General features: G+C 37.6%; 2 protein-coding genes across 2 annotated transcripts; one reads left to right on the top strand and one right to left on the bottom strand.

Annotated features, from left to right (window-relative positions):
* Nucleotides 1-290: 290 nt before the first annotated feature.
* LOC143891896 (uncharacterized) lies at nucleotides 291-12,463 on the bottom strand. The gene is made up of 3 exons (XM_077396395.1): nucleotides 11,972-12,463; nucleotides 2,522-2,545; nucleotides 291-903 (listed from the first exon to the last, which is right to left on the bottom strand). The coding sequence occupies exons 1-3, from the start codon at nucleotides 12,171-12,173 to the stop codon at nucleotides 593-595; spliced, it is 537 nt and encodes a 178-aa protein (XP_077252510.1). The 5' UTR covers nucleotides 12,174-12,463; the 3' UTR covers nucleotides 291-592.
* Nucleotides 12,464-13,692: 1,229 nt separating this feature from the next.
* EMB2795 (condensin complex subunit) lies at nucleotides 13,693-26,145 on the top strand. Its single transcript, XM_077354214.1, has 13 exons — nucleotides 13,693-14,191; nucleotides 14,882-14,983; nucleotides 15,069-15,186; nucleotides 16,686-16,759; nucleotides 16,827-16,887; nucleotides 16,994-17,194; nucleotides 17,483-17,766; nucleotides 18,025-18,169; nucleotides 18,262-18,518; nucleotides 18,630-18,660; nucleotides 20,172-20,311; nucleotides 24,815-24,925; nucleotides 25,590-26,145. The coding sequence occupies exons 1-13, from the start codon at nucleotides 13,922-13,924 to the stop codon at nucleotides 25,797-25,799; spliced, it is 2,004 nt and encodes a 667-aa protein (XP_077210329.1). The 5' UTR covers nucleotides 13,693-13,921; the 3' UTR covers nucleotides 25,800-26,145.
* The last annotated feature ends 922 nt before the right edge of the window (nucleotides 26,146-27,067 follow it).

The raw sequence follows: 27,067 nt of genomic DNA, 5'->3' as shown, positions 1-27,067 counted from the left end.
TGATCTCAAATGGCAAGGAAATAGCTAAATGATATTGGCACTCCCTTGTTCTAATAATGCCACTCCTCCTATCTCCGCTTTCCTAATTAGCTGGTAAACGTTGTTACAGTTCCTAGAAAAGCAATACTCATCCAAATAGAAAAGTCTTTCAAAACAAGAATGGACAGATACATTTCCCAGAAAATACTACACTCTGCCTTGTATAGTTCTATTGATAATTTGCGAACCATAATGCACTTCATTGAATCACATGGAATTCTACTCTCCACAAAATGAAACAGGGAAGAAAATGGAGAAACTGAAGCTCCTATCTAAGAACAAACTGTATTAAAATTTCCAGACAGATTAACAAATGAATCAGACCAGGAATCCAACGGTCATAGCAACTCAACAAACGTAACTACGATCAACACGCACATAACTACATGTCAACTACCTCTTCCTCAAAAGTCCGACTACGCCCTCTTCGAGGGTGTGATCCCACCCTGCTCTCTTAAATTATGTATAGAATGCATGGTGCTGAATTAAAAACGCCATTTTTGCAACTATATATTGCATGGAGGGTGACCCTCTCACAAGATTGAGACTTTTCTCAAGATTGAGACTTTTCTTTCCATCCTCGTTGTCGAGCCCTCATCTCCCACATTGTAGACAGCCTCTTCTGGGCTAACAATGCAGCTTCGGCCTTTTCTCTTGCCTCTTCGCAAGTCTCCATTCCTGAATTGCACTTATCTGCCTCTTTTTGATACTGAGATGCCATCTTCTTGGCCTCCAGCAATGCCATGTCAGCGTGTCGTTGATTCTCCAAAGACTCGGCTTCCCGTAACTTGAGTTCCTCCGATAGGAGATCGGTAAAATTCCTCTCCATCTCTTCATTCACCTGTTCGTCATGTTTCCCGCAGTCTGCACAGAACATCATAGATATGATAGTCAAGGAATTGATAACATCTCTGCATTTTAGAAGCAAATTTAGGATGGGAAATGCTATCAGCAAAACCATATTTTGATATTTGCACAAACTCAGCTGTCTTTTCTTCCTTAATTGGCTTGTGAGAGCTTTTTGGGAAATGTAATAACCTTTTTGACAGCTCTTTAAATACTCAAAGACAAGATGGTTTGTGAAAATATCAAAATATGGTTGTGCTGATATCATTTCCCATTCAGGAATCATCACAGAATGAATTACCCATAAGCCAGTATGAGAGAAAAGTCTTGTAATTACAAAAAGATGTGTATGGTTAGGTGACAGCCATTTCAATTGCTATATACATCAAATGATGGACCACACTATAACCCATGGATCCGAATTACGATATCAATTCTGCGACATAACATGCCAGGTACTTATATGTTGTTGCAGACCACAGGTAGTATCTGCGACCGCAAGTTGAACATTAATTTTGGTTTTTGCGACAGGTGCGATAGCCAGGGGCGATGCCAGAAATTTTGCACAAGGGGGGCAAAAATTAGAGTAAATTTTGCACAAGGAAGGGATATAAAAATGGTAAAATTAAAATTTTAAACTTATTTTCTATCTTAGGGGTGATTGTAAAGCGGGGCATATTTTTTTAAAAAGGAGGTAAGTATAAAATAATATTAAAAAATAAAGGTATATTTTTTTTTCCAAAAAATTAAGGGGGGCAATTGTCCCCCTTTCCTGTCAAGTGCCATCGCCCCTGGCGATAGCAAGTGGCTCGGGGTCTGGTTTTGACTGGGAATTGGAGGGGTTTTTTTTTTATATTATGAAGTATCCATAGGTGGGCAATGGTTGGAAGGGTTGTGGCCATGAAAGTCATGCAAAAGGACCCGTGGTGGGTGGTTATCTATCATGTGGGAAGCATCAAGCTTATCATGCAGGAAAGAGCCCTAACCAACCAGCCAATCATGATATCCTTACTTTCCAACCAACCCCATGCGTATCCAGGTGTCATTTCACGATGATATTCTTTTAAAAGAATTTAATGCCAAAATAAACCGAGCCCTTTGGAAATTGCAGAATCCTTTGGAAGGGAAACTAAAATTGTTTCACATGGAGCTGTCTGTAGTCAGCTTTTCAATGGTGCTTCTTCTAAACTTGGACGGAGTTTCTATGCAGTGAGTAGTAACATCTGTATAGGATCTATTAAAGGTTCCTCACAACCATTGGGAAAAGCTATTTTTATTAGTTGTCAGTATCTTCTTTGCTCTTTTGACTAAAGCATTTTTAGTTTACTCTTCCCTGCCTTACTTTTTTTCTTGAATTTAGGAATAGGCATAATGTGTAAACACTTTTCTTTTTATGAAGGCATTTTACTTTTACCCCTTTTCTTTGATAAAATTTTGTGTTCAACACTATGAAATACCTTTTTTTTCCTTTTTGAGCGATAAAACTGATATGCAATACTGATAACAAATCTAACTTTTGTTTTAACGTATACATCGGTGCCTGAACTTCAAATATTGACAGTACTATGGTATTATATATCAAATAACAAATATAACCACTACATCTACGTATGAAATTTGGAAAAGGAAAACTGACCTTCAAATGAAGCATTGCTTAAGCCTGCAGAAAAGGAAGACAATGATATAAAAATAAGCAGGTGATAACCAGATTGGATCTCAAGAAAAAAATAAAGAAAAAGAAAGCATTACAAAATTGTTTCTTGACCAACAAATGTCATTCTGCATATGCGTTGAATGCAATAACCAAGTATTGACATGTGTACTTGAGAAATCAGATACAAGAATTGACATGTGTATTTGAGAAATCAGATGCACAACATAAAAATGTGTCCCCCTAAGGAGATTTACAAGAAATTTAATAATATTAAGAAAAGTTTGTTTGAATAAAGAGCTAACTACTCCATAATATTATTTATTTTCGCAAGTACACTATTGTGCAATTAAGAGCTAACAAGTCCATAATATTATTTATTTTGGCAAGTACACTATTGTGCAAAAATCTACAAATATATGAATAATTTGTGAGCACCTTATGTAGGACCAAATATGCTACCAAATGCATGACTATATATGTTCCTAATCTAAATTTGCAAGCCAAATAAGTCCCTGGCCCAAACAAAAGTATAAGATGACATGATGCAAAGCAGAAGGTGCCATTCAAAAAAAGAAGATGCAAGGCACAAGGTATAAATGAGCAATGGCAAACTTCGTAGTTTGTATAATGATTGTTTTTTTTTTTTTTAAATTTTATGAAAATGCCATCTTGGATAAAAGATACGTATTTAGGAGTCTTAGTCAGCAAATTTTGGAGCAAGTTTTATGTACGTGGGACCACCTTATTTACGAGCTGTGATAGCAGTATTGTAATTGATTATACTGATTGAAGACCGCTTTCTAACAGGAAAAAAAAATTTATAGACAACAAGAGTTTTTCTATTTTTACTTGCTCCCCCGCCGTGATCGAATGGGAATGGATAAGAGGCTCGTGGGATTGACTTGAGAGGGTAGGGATGGCTATATTGCTGGGAGCAAACTACTTCGATTCTTGAATAATCCGCATCACTTCTGGTTCTATGGTAACAAAAGATTCCCTTTTTATGTGGACAAGACCCGTATCAATAATTATGATCTTACATATCGACAATTCCTCAATAATTGTTGTAATGTAAAAAAAAAACCTTAATTATTCAATTAAGTTTAAGATATTTAACTAAGAAAAATCAGGAATGTGAAGCTGTATCCTGCTGCCGTACGGCCCGCATCTAGCCCAACAGAAATCATAGATCAAAGCTTTGCTTTTTGATAGCCACAACTGCTTAATAATCAGTGAATAGACCTGTCTCAAGAGTGTTTCTGAAAGGAGATTCTACCTGATTGTGACTCCTGTGATCATTTTATTCCGGCTCAGATTACGACTTCTGGGAGTGCACGTATCCTAACAAATCTTGGAGCCATTTTTAATCTAAATGGGATTTTTCTGATTAACAAACTGTGACACAGTTCTGATCCTCAACAGAACCAATTATATACATCATTGATAAAATATTCGATAAAACTATAGGTGAAGGGAATATTAGTTTAGTAACTACAAAACAGAGAAAGCTTAATGGCTCAAATGACTTCAAATAACGTTACGATTAGCCACAGAAGACTTTATTTAGAAGAAAATATAAACAATATGGAAGGGGAAGAGTTTGCCCCGAGATAAAATCATCTCTATTAATCCATATACACTCTTTTATGCTGAAAGATCAACCAGCCTAGTTGCATTTCTCAAAATGTATGAAGACGTGATATCAGACCCTCTACATAAACCTGAATTCGTCAATATGTGATACTTGGAAAATATTGTTTCCAGTAATATATCTTCAACTCCCAGCTAATTTTCCCTTTTCCTTCCAAATTTCAGTAACTCAAAATTCAGCAGAAAATCCATACGAAGTCAAAAATTTCAGCACAACCCAAAAACAAAATAACTAACTTATTTGGTAGCATTTCACCATGGACTATGTAACATACATCACATGCGCCGTGCAGAATCGCTATCATTAAAAAAAATCAAATGGCATTTATATCTTCTCCCTTTCTTTTCTTTCATTTTTCTTTGACTCTGCATGTGGATGATTGATGCGCTTGAATAAAACCCTCTCTATTGGAGGAAATTCAACCTCAAATTAGTACTGACACTACCTTCATCTGTCAAGAAAAATTGCAGAAATCCTTTCCAGCGGATTAAAGTACATAGAATAAACAGATGTGTTGAATTTCACATGCCTCCCATTTTCCATTTTTGGAATCCTTCATCCATGAATTGTTTCAAGCTCATTCCTCGGTCAGTCAGTAGACATTCTTTGTAGCATAATTGGGAAACATGGACTTGATAGTCCTCGCTCCATCCATGTAGGTCTCGTTTTCTATACACATTCATCACCAATTTATTCAACTTCGTCCTCACGCCCCAACATGTCACAATCTCCTAGGAAGCATTGCTTTTGTTGGAGTAATCATCCTCAGAAGACTCTTCATACACTTCCAGTTCATCCACTTCATCTTCCACCATATAATTCAAATTTTCAAATTTATTCTATTCCTATGAACACAAGCTATATTGAATCTCTGGATGAACTTGGAATAATAGACCCATCACCTCCATTCAGTAGATTTGTATCCTCGTTTGGTATGCTTTCAAGCCCCATTAGACTACAGTTGGCTTTCTTCCTTTTTCAATCAGTATGATTTCTTTCCCTATCTTCAATTATTTGTTCCATTCGACCCACATATTGCATCACTTCATCTCGTTGGGCTTTATTCAACTTTATGTTTAAATTTACTTGAAGTTCTTTTTTTTTCAAAGGGATAAAAACTTGCTCTTGTAAGAACTTTATGCACGGAAAATCCAGCATCAAATCTTCATCTCCCAATAAATTTCTATTTCCTATTAATTTTTCCCGCTCAAAAACTTACGCGAGAATCCAGCAGAAATCAACATGAAAATCACAAAAATAATAAAATAATTTAATTTGAAAACACAAGAACAAAACAACTCATTGGTTTAGCAGCATCATCGATTACGTTGCATCACATCACATAATCCTTGTAGAATCATTACTAAAAAGAGCAAATGGCCTTTGTGACTTCTCCATTTCTCTTCCTTCTTTATTTGACTCTACACATAGATAATTGATGCTCATGCATCATGAATTCATGACGGGAGGCGGTCTCCATGGCCTTGAGCTGGAGTGAAGAAACCACGGAATCACATCGGAAGGGTCCCCGAAACCCATGCTTGCCCCCTAAGTCCCTAAAGAATATGCAAAGGCCACAAACAAGAGTGAGCAATTCCGCTTTATTGAAATGCTGGAGACCTAACAGGCCGGATAAAGCTTTCAAAGCATCCTTCTGCTATCCTAAAGACACTAATAATACCCATGAGACCCGCATCAACTAGTTCACTCCTCACTTTCCAATAGACGTACCATATGAGTGCTTCCAAAAAAAATATTCTAGATGATTCCAACTACTGTGATCATTTTTTTTCTCTTGCTCAGCGTAGGTACTAAACCAAGCTTGATGATTGCTATCACAACTATTTACTTTGTATTGAAGCACTTTTTCCAGTTTACAGTCTCATAGTGTAGGATTTCTTATCAGTATTTCAAAGCTCATATACAAGGTAGCTAGCTGAAGGGAAGATTATGGCATGTATTGACCTTTTTTTTATAAGAGATAACGAAGAATTTTATTAATATTGAGTTAGGTACAAAGAGGAAGGGGAGGGGGGCAGAGACTGCCCCTCACATTACAGTATAACACTCAATTTAGCCAAACAGTCAGCTAAATTGTTAGCACTTGTGGGAATACAGCTAAAATGAAAAGAACAATTTCCGAAGTATGGATCATTGTTAATAAACAACAGCAACTGTAGGTACGGTTTACCTTTGAAAATGTTGCTTGTACAATCGACCGCATGACATCATTAATCAAAATGTAATATTGTACTGGAATTCGAATTACAGCTGGTGTAAGATCCCACATCGGAAAGGGAGAAAAGATTTATGGGCATATATGTGGATTCTCCCTTTCCCTGCGTAGACGCGTTTACAGCACCTCCAAGGGGTGGGTCTTGTGGAGTGGGTCGCACACGATAGTGCTGAAAACAAAACTGGGGAGGGTGGGAAAACCCAGAACCAGACAATATTTACACAATGGGGTTGGGGCGTGACACAATGGTATCAGAGCCGGACCTCCAGCGGTACGATGCACCAGCGAGGATGTTGGGCCCCAACGAGGGTGCCAGTGAGGACGCTGGGCCCCAAGGGGGGTGCCAGCGAGGACGTTGGATCCCAAGAGAGGTAGATTGTAAGAACCCACATAGGAAAGGGAGAAAAGATTTATGGGCTATATGGATTCTCCCTCTCCCTGTGTAGACGGGTTTTCAGCATCTCCAACGGGTGGGTCCCTGCAGAGTGGGTCGTGCACGGTAGTGCTGTTGGGAAAAAAAAAACAAGGAGCGTGGGAGAACCCCAGAACCGGAAAAAATTTACACAGTAGGGTCGGGGCTTGACGGTTGGCATGCGAGCTTATGTGTATATGGCCAATATTTAATATCGTTTAAATTTTTTAGATCTGTTGTGCAAAATGTTGTATTCCCTTAATATATGGTGTGCAAGAGGATTTCTAACCTTAAAAGCACGAAGCGGGGGAGGGGGCGGGGAAGCGTGGGGTCTAGAAGAGTCTAAGTTTGGGCGCGCCATGGGATCGTGTATGTAATATTTTCTTTATATATCTTTTAAAATTCAAGTACATAAAAAAATAATAGTTTCTAACCATTTTCATATGTATCTTTCAAATTTTGCGTACGTCTTAAAGCTAGTTTCTAACCATCTTCATTCGTGTGCACTCGTTCCTCGTGCCTTCTGAAGATGCACAAGCCTTTGTGCTTGTTCCAATGAAGTACTTTGAAGAGTTGGAGGAGTTTGATGTAAAGAAGTTGATGGTGGTGGGACTTATAGAGTAATAGAAGCATGCAGGGAGCGTCATTAGAGCGGTTCCCGTCTCTTTGGGTCGCGCTCCCTGAAAGTAGGGGTGGTCATTCGGTTTAAACCGAACCGAACTGACCGAATAGTTGGAACTGAACCAATTTCGGTTACCCCAATTTTGGAACCGAAACCGAAACCGATTATGGGTGCAACCGAACCGAACCGAATTCATTGAAAATCATCAGATTTCGGTTTTTCGGTTTCAGTTCGGTTTCGTCAAATCCGAGGGAACCTTTCTCTCCATCTAATCCCACTATAATAAACCAACAGTCAGATCTGTTCTAATTCATTTTAACAATTTAAATATTAGAAAAAAAAGGCAGCTTTATATGTAGAGATCTTCAACAACCGTTGGATCGCCTTTAGATCGATAACACCATCATCAACAGCAAAAATGTGAAGTTCTTGAGATGGAGAAGGCCAAGGAAAGCATTTTTCCATCAGCTCCGGCATCGATCGCTGGAAAAAAATGCCGATTCTTGTCATTTCGGCAATATGAATCAATATCTCTCTGTTTTCTTCAAAACTCTATGAGCACCTTGCCACGATATGCAAATCCAACATATAGACTTAGGGAGAACATATTCCAAAAAATAGCTTTTTTTTAACGACGAAACTAGGTTTTTATGTATGTATAAAGGCTTAAGATAGTTGGGGGTATTATGGGTATTTGAAGGGAGTCATGATGAGAACAGATTCCCAAAAATAGCTTTTTGTTAATGACGAAACTAGGTTTTTATCTATGTATAAAGGCTTAAGATAGTTGTGGGTATTATGGGTATTTGAAGGGAGTCATGATTGTGATGGGGCCCACATAGAAGAGAGCTAAGAACCTTGGCTGCAGAGAATTTGTCGCTTTCTAGAGTTTTCTAGTCAAAGGAGAAGTTGGTGGTGACAGTTGGTAGGCATGACAATAGGTTTTTTTAATTAAAAATGGGTACTTTATTTTCGGCTATCTTTTCAAAATCTCTAGCAGAACTGACAATAGAGAGCTTACACAATATTTCACTCATGAGTCCGAAAATACTTTCGGTTATTCGATCAAACCGAAATATTTTTGCCCAAAATCGAAACCAAACCCGAACACCGAAATATGATACAAAAGGCAACCATAACCGAACTGAAACACCTTGGAACCGAACCGAAATAATCGACCAAATTCGGTTCGGTCGGTTATTTCGGTTTTAACCGAATAATGCGCACCCCTACCTGAAAGCTCCTTCCTAAGGAGCGCCGAATCGAGGTTCCGAGGTGGGAGCGGCATCCCGAGAGAAGGTTCTTGCTTCTAAGTTTCTAACTTACAACCTTTCTATCAAGCATGTATGTCTTTTTTGGTACATTAGAGGTGACCATAGTTATGAACATGGTTTTAAATTTCGACCGAAATCCGAAATTTCAGGTTTCGGGGAAGATTGAAATCGAAATGGCACATAAACGTGTCATTATTTTAATTATTTTATAATTATCCCGAAATTTCGAACGAAAATTCAGGGATTTTGATAATGAATAAAATGTTCTTTTAGCGAAATTTCAGTGGGGTCTGAAACCGGTACCAAAACCGAAATTTAAAACAATGGTTATGAATACCATTTTGTTCGGCATTTCATTTTGGTCAGTAATGGAACGTATCGGTGTTTCATCCGTTTTATTGTTCCGTTTTGGAAAAGACAATACGAACACAGATCTTTTAAATAGTTAAAAATTCAAACAAAAAAATATTAGAAAATATAATACATCATTATATAAACCAAATTTAACAAAAAGACACATTTTATTACTTAAAACATCAAATTTATTGTAATACATCAAAAAAATATACAAAAATGAAAAGTTTTAACTATTAATATTACCAATAAAATTGAAGATTGAATTGTTCAAATCTCTCACAGAACATCTCATCACATAAATCCAAAAAAACTAGTATCAGAAACTACTGGTACGTTTCATCCACCTTTGTTCTATCAGAAACTACAGTTGTGGGGCGTTTCGCCCATTTAAGACAGATGAAACATAATAGATAACTATGGGGGTGAATGCCAGAACAGAAGTGTTAAAGTGATAAGAAATAGCATAATAAGGTTTGAGTGAGATATATAGTTTTTCTTATTACCTTTCAAAAAGATAGTTTTTTTTATTAATGAGAATGGTAAATATTTCACTAAATTTCAATAATATGAAATACTCGGATCCATATCAGGAGGTTCCCATAACTCTTTCATCACTAAACAAGAAAAAAAAAAATTATTAACAAAGCAACAAAATATCAAGTGAGAATTGAACCGGATAAAGGGATATATCTCTGGCATAAGTAGCCATGATTCCATAGAGCAACAACCCTCTAAAATGTCAGATTCCCAATATATGTAAGAGATCTTCCCACTGTGAATGGGGAGAGGAAGTGTCAGGTCTCTGGGAATATGGATTCCAAATAAAGAAAGTATCCTTGTTCAGCCAAATATGGCGTTTTTGAATTCTCTCAGAACTACAAAACTATCTTGATAACCAAAGCAAGGAGAGTGATCTTAGTTCACAATGCCATTATTTCAACTTCAATGGCATCAGCGTTCCCAACTGATCTAGCACAATCACAAATACAATGCTCTCAGTGTTAGAAAACTTGTTGCTGAGACTTTTTTTACCAAGGTTTTGTTTTATAATACCGTCAAAATTCAATTTCAGCATCCCATATGAGCATCAAACCACACTTACTTCGTCCGTTAGGATGAAATTTTGGAGGACACTGCTCCATTCTAGGGTAAATAATCGCATCTGAGAACCACAGTGGAAACATAGCTCATTCTGAGACCTCCAAAATTATACACCTGAACACAGTCTAAAGCTTGGTGTGACAGAAAAGACTAGCGTTTCTGTTTCTTGAAAGACTGGCATTTCTCCAACCACTCATTTCCAATTGATCAGTAATGTGTGTTCCATAATACGAGAAAATAATTAAAAGAGTAACTATCACTATCACCATTAAATAATTTGAAAAAAAAATGTCAAATCTATTGCACCCATGCACATTAAAGCAATAAATGAATGTTGGTCTAACCTTCTCTTTCTCAAAAAATGCATGCAGGGCTCATTGCAATATACTTTTGTGGTTCATCGCCATCATTCCCCTCGAAATCAGTGTCTAGACTGTGGAGCCCGTAATCTCACAAGAAAAAAAACTTAACAGTGGCGGTTAACCTCGGTAGTCTTAACCTGGATACTAAAGTATGAAATTCTTTCAATCTCTGCTCACATAATTAAATATCCATTCAAGATCTCCAATTTAAACATTTGTCATGTTTAGGGACCTAGACTATTGGATTACCACAAAGCTTGAAATTGTCACTACCCAAGCCAAAGGTTTCAAAGTCTTTCCTAAATTTGAGATGGGCTGAAGTAACCTTCCCTCTTTAGTTCAAGACACACAAAGCATCTAGTCTCCATAAATATTTGGAAGTATGAAACCATTGTTAATGATCCAAGAACGCATGGACTTCTATCCTGACTATACCTATCCAGCAACAGAATTAAGCATTAAGTATGGTTATCATCAATAACTAATGCTTAATGCTTATTTCTGTATGGTTATCATCATTACGGGTGATTGAGTGCATCCGTAGGGAATAGTCCAGCCCAGCTGCCCTAAAAATTGGGGTCAGGATACCCATGTCATAAAAAAAAAGTATGGTTGTCATCAAGACACGCAGACACAGCAACTCAGCAAGGTCAAAAGATGACTTAAGCTACCCAGTGAAGAGACAAAATCAGCAGATTCACATCAGAAATCTTAGTTCCAATAAAGTATTTTGATCTTTCGATTTTATCCATAGGGCATTTCAGATTCATGCAAATTCTTGGGAAAACAGCAAATTCACAGTGGATTTGCGGAGGTTGGTTTGGATGGATCTTGCGATCCTTCAATTTTTGTTTCTGCGGTGATCAAATGAAAAGAGTAGACATCAAATCTGGTTCCCACATGCTGTCTCAGGCTTTCATCAAAGCCACAAAAAAAAAAAAAATTTGTTTCAAGTCTTAGATGTGAAATGATTTTCTTTCTCTTTCTCTATCACATCCCATTCCCTACTTAAATTGAACGCAGCAAACAACCTCAAAATAGAAATCATTCAGTTACAATTAGATTCCAATCAATCCAAGAATACAACAAAATGTAATTTTAGATCACCAAAACAAATCTGGTTCCCAATGTTGTCTCAGGTTTTCATCAAGGCCAAAAACTATTAATTTGCTTCAAGTCTTAAATGTGAAATGAATTTCTTTTGCCATCACATCACATTCCCTACTTAAAATTGAACACGACAGAATACCTAAAAATAGAAATCATTCCTTTACAATTAGATTCCAATTAATCCAATTGTAATTTTAGATCACCAATCGATGCTGAATGGGATTACAGATCTAAAAGTGATTTAGGGCACAAAAAAAAACAGATCTGATTCAAATGCGAAGATGAAAATGAATTGTGAGTGAATTACCTGAGGGAATAGAGAGGAGAGGTTGAGAAGCACAGTCACACAAACAAGGAGGGCAGGAAGAGGAGGAGGAAGCGGAGGCCAAACCCTCGGCCAAGTGCCAGTAAAGAGGAGGGCCCACGATGTATCCACCCAAACACAAAGCTAACAAAATCACCACCCCCTTCAATATCCTCGGATTACAACTATTCTCCGAACCAGCCATCTCTCTCTCTCTCTCTCTCTCTCTCTCCCCTAAATCAAATGGAGATCTTTGAATAAGGGGAGTCTAAGGAATAGAGAAGAAAAAATATATATATATATATATATATGGGAGATAAGTGTTAGTCAGTGTTTGGGGGAAGAATTGATAAGAGTGAAAAGTCTCATCGCTCACATCATCCTCATCTTCACCGACAAGTAGTAGTATGAGGAGAGAGCTGAGTTTTATTTTTTCTTCTTTTCCTGTTTTAATGGCGGCGAAATACGTAATTTCATTTGGGTCCTGTGTATTAGATACGGCCTCTTTTCAACCGCTTCGCCAAATTTCTAGTATAAATCTATCTCCGATACTGGGTGGGCCCTGCATTCCCCTTAATTGGGGCCGTTGGATTGGTGGTTTTTTTTGGGATTTTGGTCCATCTTCCACGGTGTTGGATTGTGACACCGACTCCGAAATAGTTATATTGGCACTGAAAAAGTGAAAAGTATAATAGTAAATGAATAATAAAAGGCAAGGAGGGCTTGTGGGCCTGTGGTTAGCTTTTTCTAGGGCGCCCTTCAGTTTAGCATTCTTCAGTGTAGTTTTAGGAAGCTGAATAATCCCAATTATTCCCAGCCAGTCGTGGAGTCCTGGGGGTCTGAAATTTGGAATTTAAAAAAAAAAAAAAAAAAAAAAATGCTTGTCATGAATGCCCTAAATCATCTCCATAAGATGATCCCAATCGTCCAATCTACACTGGGATCACCTGTTATGGAAACTTCTATGGATCTTGAGCCACTCTATGATCCCAGGCCATCCGCGAAATGCCTTATGCGATAGACGCTAGCAATTCCTTTTTTCAAAATATATCTGCTCACCTAAGAACAGACACAATACAGACGCTGGTGTTCACCTAATATATGGTACATATTTACAGACATACATAATATAACGTATTTTAGAAAATTCAGTGGGGCCACTTTCTTCGAAAATCATAAGTATTCATATGTTAGAGCCTCAACGTAAATATGTTGTGCACTTGTGCCCCAAAAATCGTCTCCATCATATGATTCTAACCATCTGATTTGATAGAACGACACCATATATAAATCTCTACAGATTGAAGAGTTACTGATCCTAATCATTTGATTTGATAGAACAACACCATATATAAATCTCTACAGATTGAAGAGTTAGTATCAGCCTTGGGGACATAATTTTTGGGGCAAGGACTATCTACGTTGGGTTGCAACAAACAAAGTAAGGCAAAGTGTTTTTTGTTTTACGCCATCCACCTTCTTCAAATATCTAAACCATTCTTTGTCGGGCGTGTTCAATAAGGGTGCAACTTGGATCGGGTTGAGTCAAGCTTTTTTTTCTTGAAGAACCCGACCTGGATTTATTATAAAAGGTCAACCCGAATTCTCAAAAATGGACTTAAGTTGCACCTTGTAGGTGAAGATAAAGTATTGGTCGTGAGAATAAGTATAGGTTGGTCCTACCTTGTTAAAGATCTAATTAGTTCAGCTGTGAGGCATTTCAGTAATTTATTCGAAATCACATGGACTTGAGCGAGGACAGAGAGCGGGGTTTTCCCGTTCAAATGAGAAAAGAGGGAAAGTGAGAAATCGAAATCCAATCGACCACAACCCTTCTTCCAGCAGGAAAAACAAAAACCAAATTTCCCTCATCCCGTAACAAACTAAAACCCTAACCCCCTTCTCGTACTCATTTCTGTTTCTTCTCCATAAAGAACAAGAACACAGAGAAAAATGGGCGAATGCCGAACCCCCAATAACCAAACCCTAGCAAAACAGAGAGCTCCAATGGCTTCTCGACTTCAATCTCCAACGAGCCCTTTCTTCTTGGGATCCAATGACGACCAACTCGAACGGGCCCAGGCTCGCGCGGCCCGAGTCGCTGCAAGCCGGAGAAAATCAACGGCTGCCGCTCCTCCTCCGTCCGACAAAAACCATGATTTCTTCGGCAAAGATCAGATTATGGAACTCTTCCAGAATTGCATCAAACTCGCTAGCGAAAACGTAAGTAAAAATCCCATTTTCTCTAAACCCTTTTCTTTTCTTCTCTCTCTCGTTTTACATTGTCTAGGTTTTTTTGTGAAGCAATTAATTACTCCAAACCCCTTTTGTTTTCTCTTCCAGAAAACTTTAAGTAATGGAAAATCCCATTTTCTCCAGACCCATTTGTTTTCTCTTCCAAAAAACCCAAGTAATGGAAAGTCCCATTTTCTACAATCCCATTTATTTTTCCCTTCCAAAAAACTTTTAGTAATGGAAAATCCTATTTTCTCCAAACCCATTTCTTTTCTCTTCCAGAATTGCATCAAACTCGCCAGCGAAAACGTAAGTAATGGGAAATCCCATTTTCTCCAAACCCCTTTATTTTTTTCTTGCATATCACTTCACATTGTCTTGGATTTTTGTGAAACAACCAATCAGTCCAAATGCTCAAGCTGTTAGAGTTGGTTTTTATTTAATCATTTATATTTCAACACTTCCTCTCACGCGTGGCCCGTCTTTTTTTCTGGGTTGTCCGTACACGTGTATATTTAATATTAAGGAGTTGTTGGGTTTTGAATACAAGACTTGCCGTGAGGCAATAGCTCCGATACTAAACAACCAATTACTCCAAAAGATTAAGCTCTTAGAGTTGGTGTTATTGGATCATTTATACTTCAATAGTTTTTTTGTTTTCTGTTTGGTGTGGTGTAGAAAATAAACCAGAAGAACACGTGGGAGTTGAATCTCATTGACCATCTTAGTGAGATCATCAGAGTCGATTCAGAAGATGACACGGAGACCAATTTTCAAAAGGTTTTTCTCTGATTAACTTCTATTTATTTTGGGTGAATTTCTCGCAGAAGTTATGCTGTTGTTTAATTATTTTTTCTTGGTGCAGGCAAGCTGCACTTTGGAAGCTGGAGTCAAGATCTACTCGTTGAGGGTAGATTCTTGGCATTCTGAGGCATACAAGGTTCTTGGTGGGATTAATCGTGCAGGTCGTGAGGATGATGGAGGTCAGGATTTATACGCATTTCAGTGTAATTGTGTGGTTATAATTTTGGCATTTATTTTCTTTGTCATTTTGTTAACAGTTTAATACTTTAATTTAATGCAAGCATTGTTTGTTTTTGATGTCTATTGCATGCACATTTTTCCTTGTTGTTTTTTTTATTGTAGTTAAATTTCTCTTAGGGGGGAGCTTGAAGTTGAACGAAGTTTTCAGAATCTTAGATGTCTTGGCATCAGTTACTTGTTTCTTTTCTTTTTTGTAATACTCTATATTTTCCCTGATCAATTGGTGTTGAATTATAAGTTCCTAGGCGCCCATTGGCATGGGCCAAAAAAGACATTATTTATTATTTCTTAAGATCCTGTTCTCTCCAACTCTTGGAGAATGATGCAATGAAAGTTCACACAAGCCCCAGTAATCATCATGCTTAAAAGGGAGATAAACATAAATGCACAGTTGAATAACAATGTGTAAAAAGTGGTAATTAAGCATGGTTGTGACTATGTATTAAATCTTTTTCTGAAGTTTACCATTAAAAAAAGGTGGTAATTAAGATGCCTACTTTCAATGCATCAATTCATAGCATAAAATCTCAAAGACTAAGCTTCTTTGGGTTCTCTATTGGCCGGATTGGTTAGAAAAGTAACAGATAACAAATGTTGGACCTAGTATCTCGTCTGGTATCCAGTGACATAAATCCAAAGGTTCATGCCTCTGCCGTTTGTTCAGCAGTACACATGGCAGGAGTATGAAGCTAAAAATGTCATAGAAAATATAAAACCAAGAAAATAGAGCACACATAAATTGCACAGGTAAAATGCATGTTTGTTGAGATGATTATGTTGTTAGAAACCAATGACGTTCCACCCTTTCTGCGGATGCCGTGTTTTTAAATTTCTTTATGCCTTGAGGGGTCAGACACTGATGTCAAGTAATGGATGCAATTGTTTACTGGGTCATATATGACTGTCATTTTGTTTCTTTCGGCAGATTAGGATTCTGCTTGGTTGATTGTGTAATTTATGTTACTTAAGGATTGATTTTTTAATTTATATTAGGAATTAGGAGCATTATTTTTGTCCAGTAGTTTCCCCTAAGCTTCTTTTTTTTCCATATTCAATTTGTTAAACTTCTGTTTAGTTTATCAATAAACAATTGTGAATTTTCCCAATTCCTGGCTATTGTTTTGAGTGTTGTTTTTTCAACTTGTTAAACTTCTGTTCAGTTTATCAATAAACAATTGTGAATTTCTGCAATTCATGACTATTTTTTGGGTTTTTCTTCAATTTGTTAAAATTCAATTCAATTTTTCAATAAAAAATTGTGAATTTCCCCAATTCATGGCTATTGTCTTGGGTGCTGTTTTTCAGTAAACTGAAAACGTCAATAAATTTATTAAATTGATGCCCATACCAGGGTCAAAATCTTAGCATGTTGTTTCAGATTTGGTACTTTGGAAGTTAGTGTGCATCTATATCCTGATGTTTGGTTTTACCATGTCAGAGGCTGCCTTGGAGGGTGATCAAACCAACACTGTACAAGAGGATGGCCAACCTAAGAAAGAATCTGAGAAGAAGGTGATATATTTTGTTATTTACTGAATTATGTGTTAGGGTGCTGGCTCACAACATTCAATATATGCAGACGTCACCTTTGTCGACATTGGAATCATCTTTTGAGGCTCTCAATGTAAAAAAGTTTGATGGTAATGGCATATCGCTGTTTTACTTTCCAAAGAATGTGAAATTCTCATGCTTTATTTAAATTCAAATGCTACGGACTTCAAATGATATTTTATTTTTGTGCTTTAGTGGCCTTCACTGTGGATCCGCTGTATCACCAATCTTCTGCGCAGTTTGATGAAGGTGGAGCCAAGGGCCTTCTCTTGAATACTCTTGGGGTATATGGTGGATGTCGGGTACTTTTTGATTCACTTGAAGTACCAGGGAAGAGTATGTCATGTGTAGAACAAAATGATACATCGGAAGTGATCGATATTTCTTTTGCAAGAGGTGTGGTTGCATTATTGTACCGATTGTTCTGATCTACTTGTGCATATATTGTAAAATGCTTTTACCTGGATGGGGTTGGCACGTCGGCTAGCATCGGGGGTTTGCTCCCCATAGACGCTAGTTCGAGTCCCCTCGGAGTTACCCGATTGCGTGGTTCACGGGTGATTGCGTGCATCCATAGGGATTAGTCCCGCCCTGAAATGGGGTGGGGGGGATACCCTATGTCATAAAAAAAAATTGTAAATTGCTTTACCTTGTTCCAGTCATATTTATCTACTTTCTTTACAGAATGTATTGAACAGATGGTGAAATGCATGCCCAGAAAGAATGACATCTCACCGACTCTGAGGGAAATTGTGAATCAGTTTGATGAAGATAATCGAAGGCCATCGGATGTGTTCTCTGTAGGCCAGAAAGCACAGGGGCAAGATGATACACCCGACACTAGCCAAGCTGAGTTGGAAAGCAACGTGTTTGATGACTGTGGGCCCTGCAACTTTGATGAGGACCCGGAAAGTGTTCTTGATGACTGCTCAACTTTTACCGATCCAAATTTTGCAAGTCATCATGAGGTGCCTGTGCTTGCTTTGCTACCTGTTGACATAGATTTAATTTTTGACCGAAATCCGAAATCAGTTCAATTTCGGTTTTGGTTTCAATTTCGGCCGAAATTTGGTCGTTTTGACCGAAATTTGTACAAATTTAGGCCGAAAGGACCGAAATTGAAAAACAAAAGGGTTTCGGTGGGGACCGAAACCGAAATTTAAATCCATTCCTGTTGAAGCGTTTTGAGATTGCATCATCTAATGGTTATCATGTTACTTTTGCAGGAGGATGACAACTATACATTCGATGAACCCAACATGGATGACAGATTAGAGAAAGTGGCTGATTTTTTATTTTTAGGTTTGGGATTTGCTTCAAAACAAAATGCTTGGGCAGGTCCCGATCATTGGAAGTATCAGAAGGCTAAAGGTAGAGACTTGAAGGATAACCCGGTCTTCTGTTTCGTACAATGTGATGCTATGATACATATAGTTTGGTAATATAACAAAAATGCTTACCAGGTTCAGAGGAGGTTCCACTTTCAGAGAACGAATCACTAATTGCATCAAAAAGACAGAAGAACAGAAAGCAAACTTTTATTGATATTGATTTCACAAAATCCTTGGATAAGGAAATGCCAGATATCTTTTCCCCACCAAGAAATCCAAAATCATTATTGCTGCCAGCAAAACGAGTTCCTTGTAATACCACGCTTCCTGAAGACTGTCATTATCAACCAGAGGATCTTGTCAAGTTGTTTCTTCTTCCCACTGTTATGGTAAGACGTGTTGTTGGGATGGCATTTTCTGTTTTTTTTTTTTTTTTCCTCCTATCATTATTAACCTCTTTCTCGTTGCTGTATGATGATGAAATCTTATTTTGTCTGTAGTGCCTAGGGAAGAACAGAAGAAAATCCCCAGGTTAGTTCTTTCTCTCTAACGACTTCATATTTTCTCTCGTCTCTCTGTCAAAAGAAGGAAGATGATGACCAGTTGACCACAAATTCCAAGGAAAAAAAGTTGAGAACATTACATCATTTACAAACCATTTTAACCATTATTTGCAAATAGTCATATTTCAAAACCAACTAGTGTAGATCCATGTAGACGAACCCAAGTAGTGTCAGGATTAGACTTGGTCAATTTGAACCGGGTAGATCCGTTCACTTTCTTCATGAAAATTTTCTAAAGGATTCATTAGCCGACCCCAACTAGTTTGAGACAAGGGCTTAGTTGAGTTGAGTCATATTTCAAAACCATGTGTTTGTTAGATAATTTGCAGATAATTTTTGAGGTGTCCAAAGAGGCCCTAGATCCCATATACCAACAACACAAATTGGACTAAAATTTTAATTCGAACCACAATATACTCACTCTTGTTCAATGATCCATGCCATTTACCGGTTAGGCCTCACTATGAATGGGCCATGAAACCTCTAATTTTTGTGGGCTTTCTCTATGAATATACGTTGTCACTTTCTTATTTTCTCACTGTCCATTTAGTGACCACAAATTGAAAGGTTGGAATCATCCAATGGGGGGCGGATTTTGCTCCATGGGCCATCCATAGCAAGGCCTGCCTAATTGCTAATGGTATGGATGATTTAAAAAGTGGGACCCACATGTACTTCTAGCTGCTCATTTTTCCTTGGAAAAAATCTGCCTATCCACCAGAGAAGAACCCTCATCATTTTTGTCTGAATTGATTTGAATAACCTATTTACCAAATATTCTATTTATGCTCGTTCCCATGTTTCAGATTTTCACGGTTCCCAAGTGCTAGGGTCCCTATAGTAGCTTGTTTCCACTTTTGTTCATTGTTGCACCTTTTGTCATAACTACTTACCATTGCTTATGGCTTATCTTTGTTCTAACCTAGCAGTGATTTTACATTGACCAATCATGTACATGCATACAGGTAAATTCATACATGCAGGCATACTTAAATAATTGCATATATTATATGCATGCATATATTGCTAGCATGCTTGTCTCTGTGTTCGCATGTGTTTGTGTGCCCGAATATGTGTTTGTTTGTTTTGGATTTTATGTGCACATGCATGTAGTGTTCATTCTTGCCATTATTCTGTTTAGAAGTAACTATTGTTATAGCATGCTAATGACTTTGTTTATTTGTCTCTCAATTTGCTGCTGGTATTGTTACTCCCCAAATCATCAAAATAGAAGTTTCCTCTACATATGGAGCTAAGGGTCTACTTTAATAGTTTTTATTTCTTGAATTTATTACTTTGTTTTGGTAATTGTCCAAATTAAGCAAGGATCTATTATGGTATCAACATCGTTTATTTCTATTCGTTAACATTAGTTTGGTTATGCTTACAATGGTTTTGCATTTACTTTGTATTTTTGTGAATATGGTATCTAAACTACAGTTGTAATATATGAATTCTTGCTCTTTACTCTCTTGTCAGATGAATCAGGACACCGAAATCATGCTTATGAATCATGGACATCATGGGACAATGAAATTGATACCAACGACCAATTTGATGATGCCAATGTTCATAGTGATATTGAGGACACTAACACTCTCGTTTCCCAACCTCGACAGGTTTGTTTTTCTCATCTTATAATTTATTATTTTGTTTGGTAGATTAGTTGGATTGAAAACACAACCTTGTGATTGCAACACAAAGCACCTTTCAACTGAGATGTGGGCTCAAGCCTATAAATTACTCATATCTTTAATGGTGTATCAGCTCAAACCAAGGGAAATATTGATTTTCAACTTTCCTGCCGGTAAAAGGAATTTTTTTTTGGATGGTAACAAATTTCATTAAAAAATGGCAGATCGAGAAAGTCCACCCCAAGAATAGAAAGTCCAACATAAAAACAGAAATATAAAAATCTGAAAAATAGTGGCGTATCAAGGAGGCAAAAAATAAAAAAACTCGAGATCCTGCAAATGAACTCCCTCCCTAGTGAGTTTGTCGGCAACCCTGTTAGCAAATCTTCTTACATGCACATAGGAGATAGAGGAGCCTTCCTACCTGTCTTTTATCTCATCAAAGAAGCAAGCAAATCTCCAAGGCAGAACAAGAGAACCCTTGAGCCATCTTATAACATTCAGTGAATCTCCCTCTATTATCCTTTGGGCCAAATCATCTCTACCCAAATGCATTATACCTTGATGAACTGCCCTTACCTCTGCTTCACTAGCATCTACTAAACCAATAGGCCCTGAGAAAGCCAAATTACCTCCCTTGAGAAGTCCTCCCTAAAAACACCCCCATTCTCAGCTGGCCCAGGATTACCAAAACTAGAACCATCAAATTCAACTTCCTTATCTCACTAGGAGGAGACTGCCACTGCCTCTAAAAGTAAGATGGACATATATTAAGAATCGTCCCTCGAAAAAGTGATAATGGAATAATTAGAAAATGCTCCAACTTTAATTTTTTTCCTTTTTGTCTTTTTTTTTAATGGTACTTCCACTTCAATTTCTAGCCATCACAAAGCAGGTGGCAGTTGATTGTTAGAAAGGAACTTCTATCAACTCATTAGTTTGTCTTCAAGTTTGATATTGTAGTATGAAAATTATGTAAGAAATGAAGAATAAGAAATAAGCTTGTAAAAAAGACATATTGGTAGTGGTTGAAATCTCACAATGATTCAATAGGTCAAGACCTCTATTTAACTCATACAACGTAATGTGAAAAGGCAACAATTTCCTCGGTGCCTTGTAAGTGTAAAAATAGCAATTTTTCTGACACCCCATCTGAAGTTAATTATATTTCCTTGAGACATGCATAGCTTGTAAAGTGTGAAATGATGCCAACCTGAAGTGATTCCTTTTATTTCCATATTAGCAAGGACATCAGGACATGAAAAATGTGTCCTTTTCTTTTCCCACCTTTTGATGCATCCAAACGGAACTGATTTGAAGCTTGCGACGAACTAGAAGGTCTGCGGCTAAACTTGGGAGACTTGAGGGTGATTGCTTGAGAACAAGGTGCTAACACTTAAAGCAGGGAAGCTGCTTGAATGGCTGGATCTTGAAGGATGAAGATGACACACATAAGGCTGCTTCAATGGCGGGAAGGTCTTGGAAACCAGGAAAGCACTGGTTTCAATGGATCTTGCTGTTGGAAACTAGTCAAACACTGAAACGTGATGGGGAAGGAAGATGGAAAACTAGAAAAAAGTTTCAATTTTGCAAATTCAATCCAAGGGAAAGATGAAGATGATAGGAAAAGATTCCTAAAAATTAATTTTATTTCAAAATAATTCAGCTATCCTCAAATTCATCTACATCCATGGGTTTTATAGAGATTTGCATGGCAAATCCTATTAGAACTTGATTTCCTATTCTACTAGAACAAGGAATGAATAAAAAGACAAAACTACCCTTATGTTTGGGTGTCCAATCTCTTGCAAAAACCTTCCCTAAAAGGTCTCTACAATTTCCTAAAAACTAGTTAATTTGGAAGGCCAACACAAAATCCTAATTCAACTATGAGCCAATAGGAAATTTTCAAATAAGACTAAGAAAACTAAATCAACTAATTTGGGGCCCTTAATGAACAAGGACTATTGATTTCAACGTTGTCAGAGATTTGGATGATCTGTGGATGATTGGCCCTTGGGTAATGTGATCTGACATCATCTTAAGCTTCATCGTCGATGTCTGTCATCCGTTGCCTGATCTGAGGGTCTGAATAGTCCAATAATTTATTTGAAACCCTTGGCCTTCAGATGACTCGGATGCACCTAAATCATCAGAAAGAAAGAGCGAAAATGAGAGGAAAAGAGAAACAAGACTAGAAAGAAAGTAGGAGGATAAGAGAGATGAGGGAGGAGTAAAGGATGTGAGACAGGAGAAGGATAGGTAGAGATGTGGTGGAAGATGGGGGGAGAAGGGAGAAAATCTAGAATGAGAAAGAGGAAGGAAATTAGGGAAGAGAAGAGATGGAGAAGGGAGTGGTGGCAGCTACCTTTGTCATGTAGGGAGGAAGAGAGGTGGGCCGAGTAAGGTAGACCGTGAGGGAGAGGGAGAGAAGTCGTAGAGAGGGAGGGACTTACACAGGTGGATAGACTAGGCATGTATTTCTAGGGTCATGTCATTCTCGGGAGCCACAAGTCTAAAATGTTTGATGATGCGATTCATAGTGTCTTTAATCTTTGCTAACATTCTTGCATACTGATCCAATGCAGCCTGAGGACTTTGTTGCCATGTCTCTCAAAACTGGACTCGACCTTGGCCCCAATGTGGAAGATTGGTCCTGTTAGCCATGGTTAAAAACAATGCTGCTGGAAACGCCTATGGAGAGTGGGACGCGTGTTTCCGAAATGTGGGAAGCGTGCTTCCTACTTCCTAGGAAACACGTTTTGTGTCCTCGGGGATTTGTGTTTCAAGCTTTTTGGAATCGTTCGGATTTCATTCCGTTCCTCTCTTCCTCTTGCATCTTCTTAGTTCTTAAATGAAGAACAGGATAAATACAGGAAACTGGGTATGTCTTTACTATTGTAATGTCCATTTACTTAAGATTTACATGTAAATAGGGGAATACCCCCAATTGGATTTAATAAAAATAGTTTCAAGACCGAATTCTAGAAGGATAATAACTCAACTTTCCATTTCTTATACAAAATCAGACCTTTTTCGGTCATTTAAGGCCGGGTCAAAATTTGAACTACCAAACGATGTGTGGTATTTTACTAATTTTTAAAATTTATAACTTTTATCATGTCTAAATATTATTGAATCCCAGAAGTCTGGTAAAAAATTCTCATAATTTGCTCTCTAAATTTTTTTCATCTAGTCAGGCAGTGTGACACAGGCATTTCGACTGACCATGATTATCCTTTAAGTAAATGTTGGATCTTTACAACCTTGATGTTATGATGGATTGGGTTACAGAGGATGACTGTTTTTACAACAAATGATTTAGGTTGGCAAAATGTTGAAGATCCTTCATGTTTTCCCATCGCATCCCTCCACGCTTCTCCATCGCTTCCTGTTTCCTGCTTGGCTGCTTCCCATCTTCCCCCACTCTGGGAGCCTTCGCCTCCCGCACTGACAACTATGGTTAAAAGTAGATAATTTGACATGCATAATCCTACAGTCTAGAAATATATTTAGAGAGCAAAGCAAGAAGAGAAGAACACAACACACATTTAAAGGACCAAAGATCAACCCTACGACCTAGGATAACACTAGAGTTACAATTCCTACCTAAAGATCCCCTAACAGACAAAAATCTACTACCCAGTCTACCCTAGACCCTATCGATCGAATGACTAGTTGATGCATAAGGAATCTGAGCTTTGAGCTCTGATCTCTGATGCCATTTTTGGTTGAAACTTATAGGTTCGCAGATGGCTTTCCAATAATTTAGGAGTAATAGATGGGTTTTAACCATGGATTTAAATTTTGGTTTCGGTTTCGGGCTCAGCTAAAACCAAAGTTTCGGCCGAAATCCGGTAAGATTAAATAATTATTTCGGTAATTTCGGCCGAAATTTCAGTAAAAATACTGAATTTTTGAAAAAAAAATTAATTTCTCAATTTCAGCCGGAATTTGGGAAATCTGAAATTTCAGATTCTGCAAAATTTCGGTTTCGGTCCCAACCGATATTCGAAATCTCGGACAATTTAAAATCATGGTTTTAACTCAACAAACCAGCAACATGCATTCTCAAATCAGCACAAACCGACTATAAATAATCAAATATGCCAAGTATTTTGAAAGAAATGCTACGCTTAAAGAGGTCAGTTTGCAGCGTGATGTGCAGATGACTTGATCAAGGATGAGCTTGTAAACCTTAATGTGCAGCATAACATTCTTATAAATGTTGCTATTCTTGATGTCGGTATCTTTTGCAGAGATAATCACAGCTTATGCATCTTTAATATAAAAGAGAAATGCACCGCATTGAAATCCAAGACAACATCCTGAAACATGATTTATAATGCCTATTATTTTGATCTTTTGAGATTTGACAATTGTGATTTGCAGGTTCCATAATGCTCCATTCATCTTCTTTTCGGTATTTTATCTGGTGGTAATAAAAATTGTGTGTACTAATGCACGTTTCTTCTTCCGAAACTGTAGGTAAATAAAATTGAAGTCCAATATGACAAGGCGTCTAAACAGGTTGATGTTCATGCTTTGAAAGAAGTGCTTTGGGATCGTATACAAGAATCTGTTGAAATTAGTGAGACGGTAAGCCAAAGTTTGTCTTGCTCTTTTAAAATATGTTCTGATTTTTGTGCAAATAAAGAAAATAAAATTACTAAAGCGCCACCCATAATTATTTAAAGGAGAATGAAAAATCTGCCCCCGTTTGGAATCACCAAAAGCCAGTCCTCTTCTTGCCACCAACAGTAGAAAGTGCGATCTGTTACACACCAAATTTGAAGCATTGGCAGTTGACTCTATGATGCTTCTTCACGCCTTGTTTCAATTCTTACGCTTTATAACATGGAATATGGTTGACATCACATGTTTCACATCAAATCATGGGGGGTACTTTGACTCGAGCAGAAGTGAATGGAATTTATATTGTGGACCCCTCAGTATTGAGTAGTTTTTGCGACACGAGGCTCCATTTGCTGCTGCTCACTTGTTGCAAAATTTCAGTGCCAATCCTTTCCATTTGTTTAGTCAGCTTGCTTGCTTTTAGCCATACTCAGATGCTAGACATGACATCATGTGCGATTTTTAATATGAGTTCTCATCTCTTAGTCTTTGCCGGTGTAATTAATTCCTGATGTTTTATTTTTTTGAAAGATCTTTAAACGGTGCCACTTCTGTAGCTTGGATTCTGACATAAGAGGCATTCCGTCATTATATTATTAATTCCTGATGGTGGCTTTGTTGTCCATAGGAAAATGAGGCTCCGGTATCTTTCAGGCATATTTTGAGAACTTTTCCAGATGACTGCAAAGCAGCTGCACCCAAGGATATCTCCACCCATCTATGTTTCATATGTCTCTTGCATTTGGCTAACGAGCATGGCCTGACCATTCACGATTGTGCAACTTTGGACGAACTTTATATACACATTCCTCCGAATTCCAGAAGACTAAAGGAATGATCCAACACACTAACATATTTCTGTATTAATATTGAGGTGTGATTGGGACCCACAGCTCATGCCTCCATGCAATTCGCCGCTTGTGGACTCAAGAGTGCCAATGGCTGATGGAAACTCCAAAAGATTGAATTTCTTTCACTGTATTTTGTTCTACATGATACCCGACTAATCATGTGATAGATGTAAATTTTCTTCTTGCTTTTGTAGTAATGTCAGTGGTTTGTATAACTGTTGTGTTTTCTGCTCTTTTTTCCAAGGTACTGTCTACGGTTATGTGGGGCCAGTTATGAGAGATGGGCCTGTTATGTCAATGGTTTATATGCTAACTTTACTATAATATTCTTAATGCATCTTATCACATTCACATGCACTTGCATTAGTGGGATGAAATGGTGTGGCTGACTCCACAACATCGGTCGATGGCATGGTGTGAGGGGGTCTAGGTGGCCCTACTTAAGATGAAGTCATGTAGCCGTGGGACCAGAAATTCCATTCATAGAAATATGACATTAGAGCTTGTTTAATATAAAAGGCATTTTAATCTACAGTATGAATGTCTGGTAGAGAAGCCAATAAATAACTCTAGTGATTAAAATAGTACTTTAAGGGGAATTTCTTTCTTAAAACATCTTAACGCTCGATAGGACTTCTGTTTTATACCAAAATCAACAAGACTAGTGTCAAATTCTCAATGAAAAGACTCCTATTACAAATTAATTAGGACTCATCATCTTAGACCCACTAGCAAATCACTTGGGCACTATTTGTTTTGGATTTTGAGAACCAATTGTAAGTCCAAGGCTGATTCTTTGACTTAAATTTTATTTTTTTGAGACGGTGCTTTGACTTAAAATTAAACCGAAATTTGAGTACAATAATCAGTTCTGAAATCACAATGGTTCTCAAAATCCAAAACAAACATGGCCTTATATTAGTACAGATTGGTACATTGATACTCGCCATTCGGTCCTCTATGAAGCCTCAATTCCCATATTATGTACAGACCTCATTAGTATGTGCGGCTCACTTACCATAGTATATGGGTATATCAACGAGTCTTAACTGAAGTGCTGATTTTCCTCTTGAAATAAATTGGAGAAATATTTTTAAGGAAAATTTTTCCTTTCCATTGTAGTAGAAACAATTGGTGAATAACAGTTTTCTAAACCAACTTGTCCCCAGAAGACAAAATTCAGAGAAAAACTATGGCTGTATTCTTTCACCCTAAATGACAGGGCTTCTGTGCCATTTTCATTGTAGAGAAAGAG

The sequence above is a fragment of the Tasmannia lanceolata genome, unplaced genomic scaffold (genome assembly GCF_043159265.1).
Source record: "Tasmannia lanceolata isolate RefF3 unplaced genomic scaffold, GAP_Taslan_0.1 ptg000015l, whole genome shotgun sequence".
NCBI classification, from domain to species: Eukaryota; Viridiplantae; Streptophyta; class Magnoliopsida; order Canellales; family Winteraceae; genus Tasmannia; species Tasmannia lanceolata.
Note: the sequence above shows the minus strand (reverse complement) of the source record. Positions and strands in the feature narration are given on the sequence as shown.

Coding starts and splice junctions, on each gene's coding strand:
- LOC143891896 (XM_077396395.1), bottom strand. CDS start 12,173: ATGGCTGGTTCGGAGAATAGTTGTAATCCGAGGATATTGAAGGGGGTG. Junction 2,546..11,971: donor TCTCCTCTCTATTCCCTCAG/GTAATTCACTCA, acceptor CCTTTTCTGCAG/GCTTAAGCAATGCTTCATTT. Junction 904..2,521: donor AAGCAATGCTTCATTTGAAG/GTCAGTTTTCCT, acceptor TGTTCTGTGCAG/ACTGCGGGAAACATGACGAA.
- EMB2795 (XM_077354214.1), top strand. CDS start 13,922: ATGGGCGAATGCCGAACCCCCAATAACCAAACCCTAGCAAAACAGAGA. Junction 14,192..14,881: donor TCAAACTCGCTAGCGAAAAC/GTAAGTAAAAAT, acceptor GGTGTGGTGTAG/AAAATAAACCAGAAGAACAC. Junction 18,661..20,171: donor GAACAGAAGAAAATCCCCAG/GTTAGTTCTTTC, acceptor CTCTCTTGTCAG/ATGAATCAGGACACCGAAAT.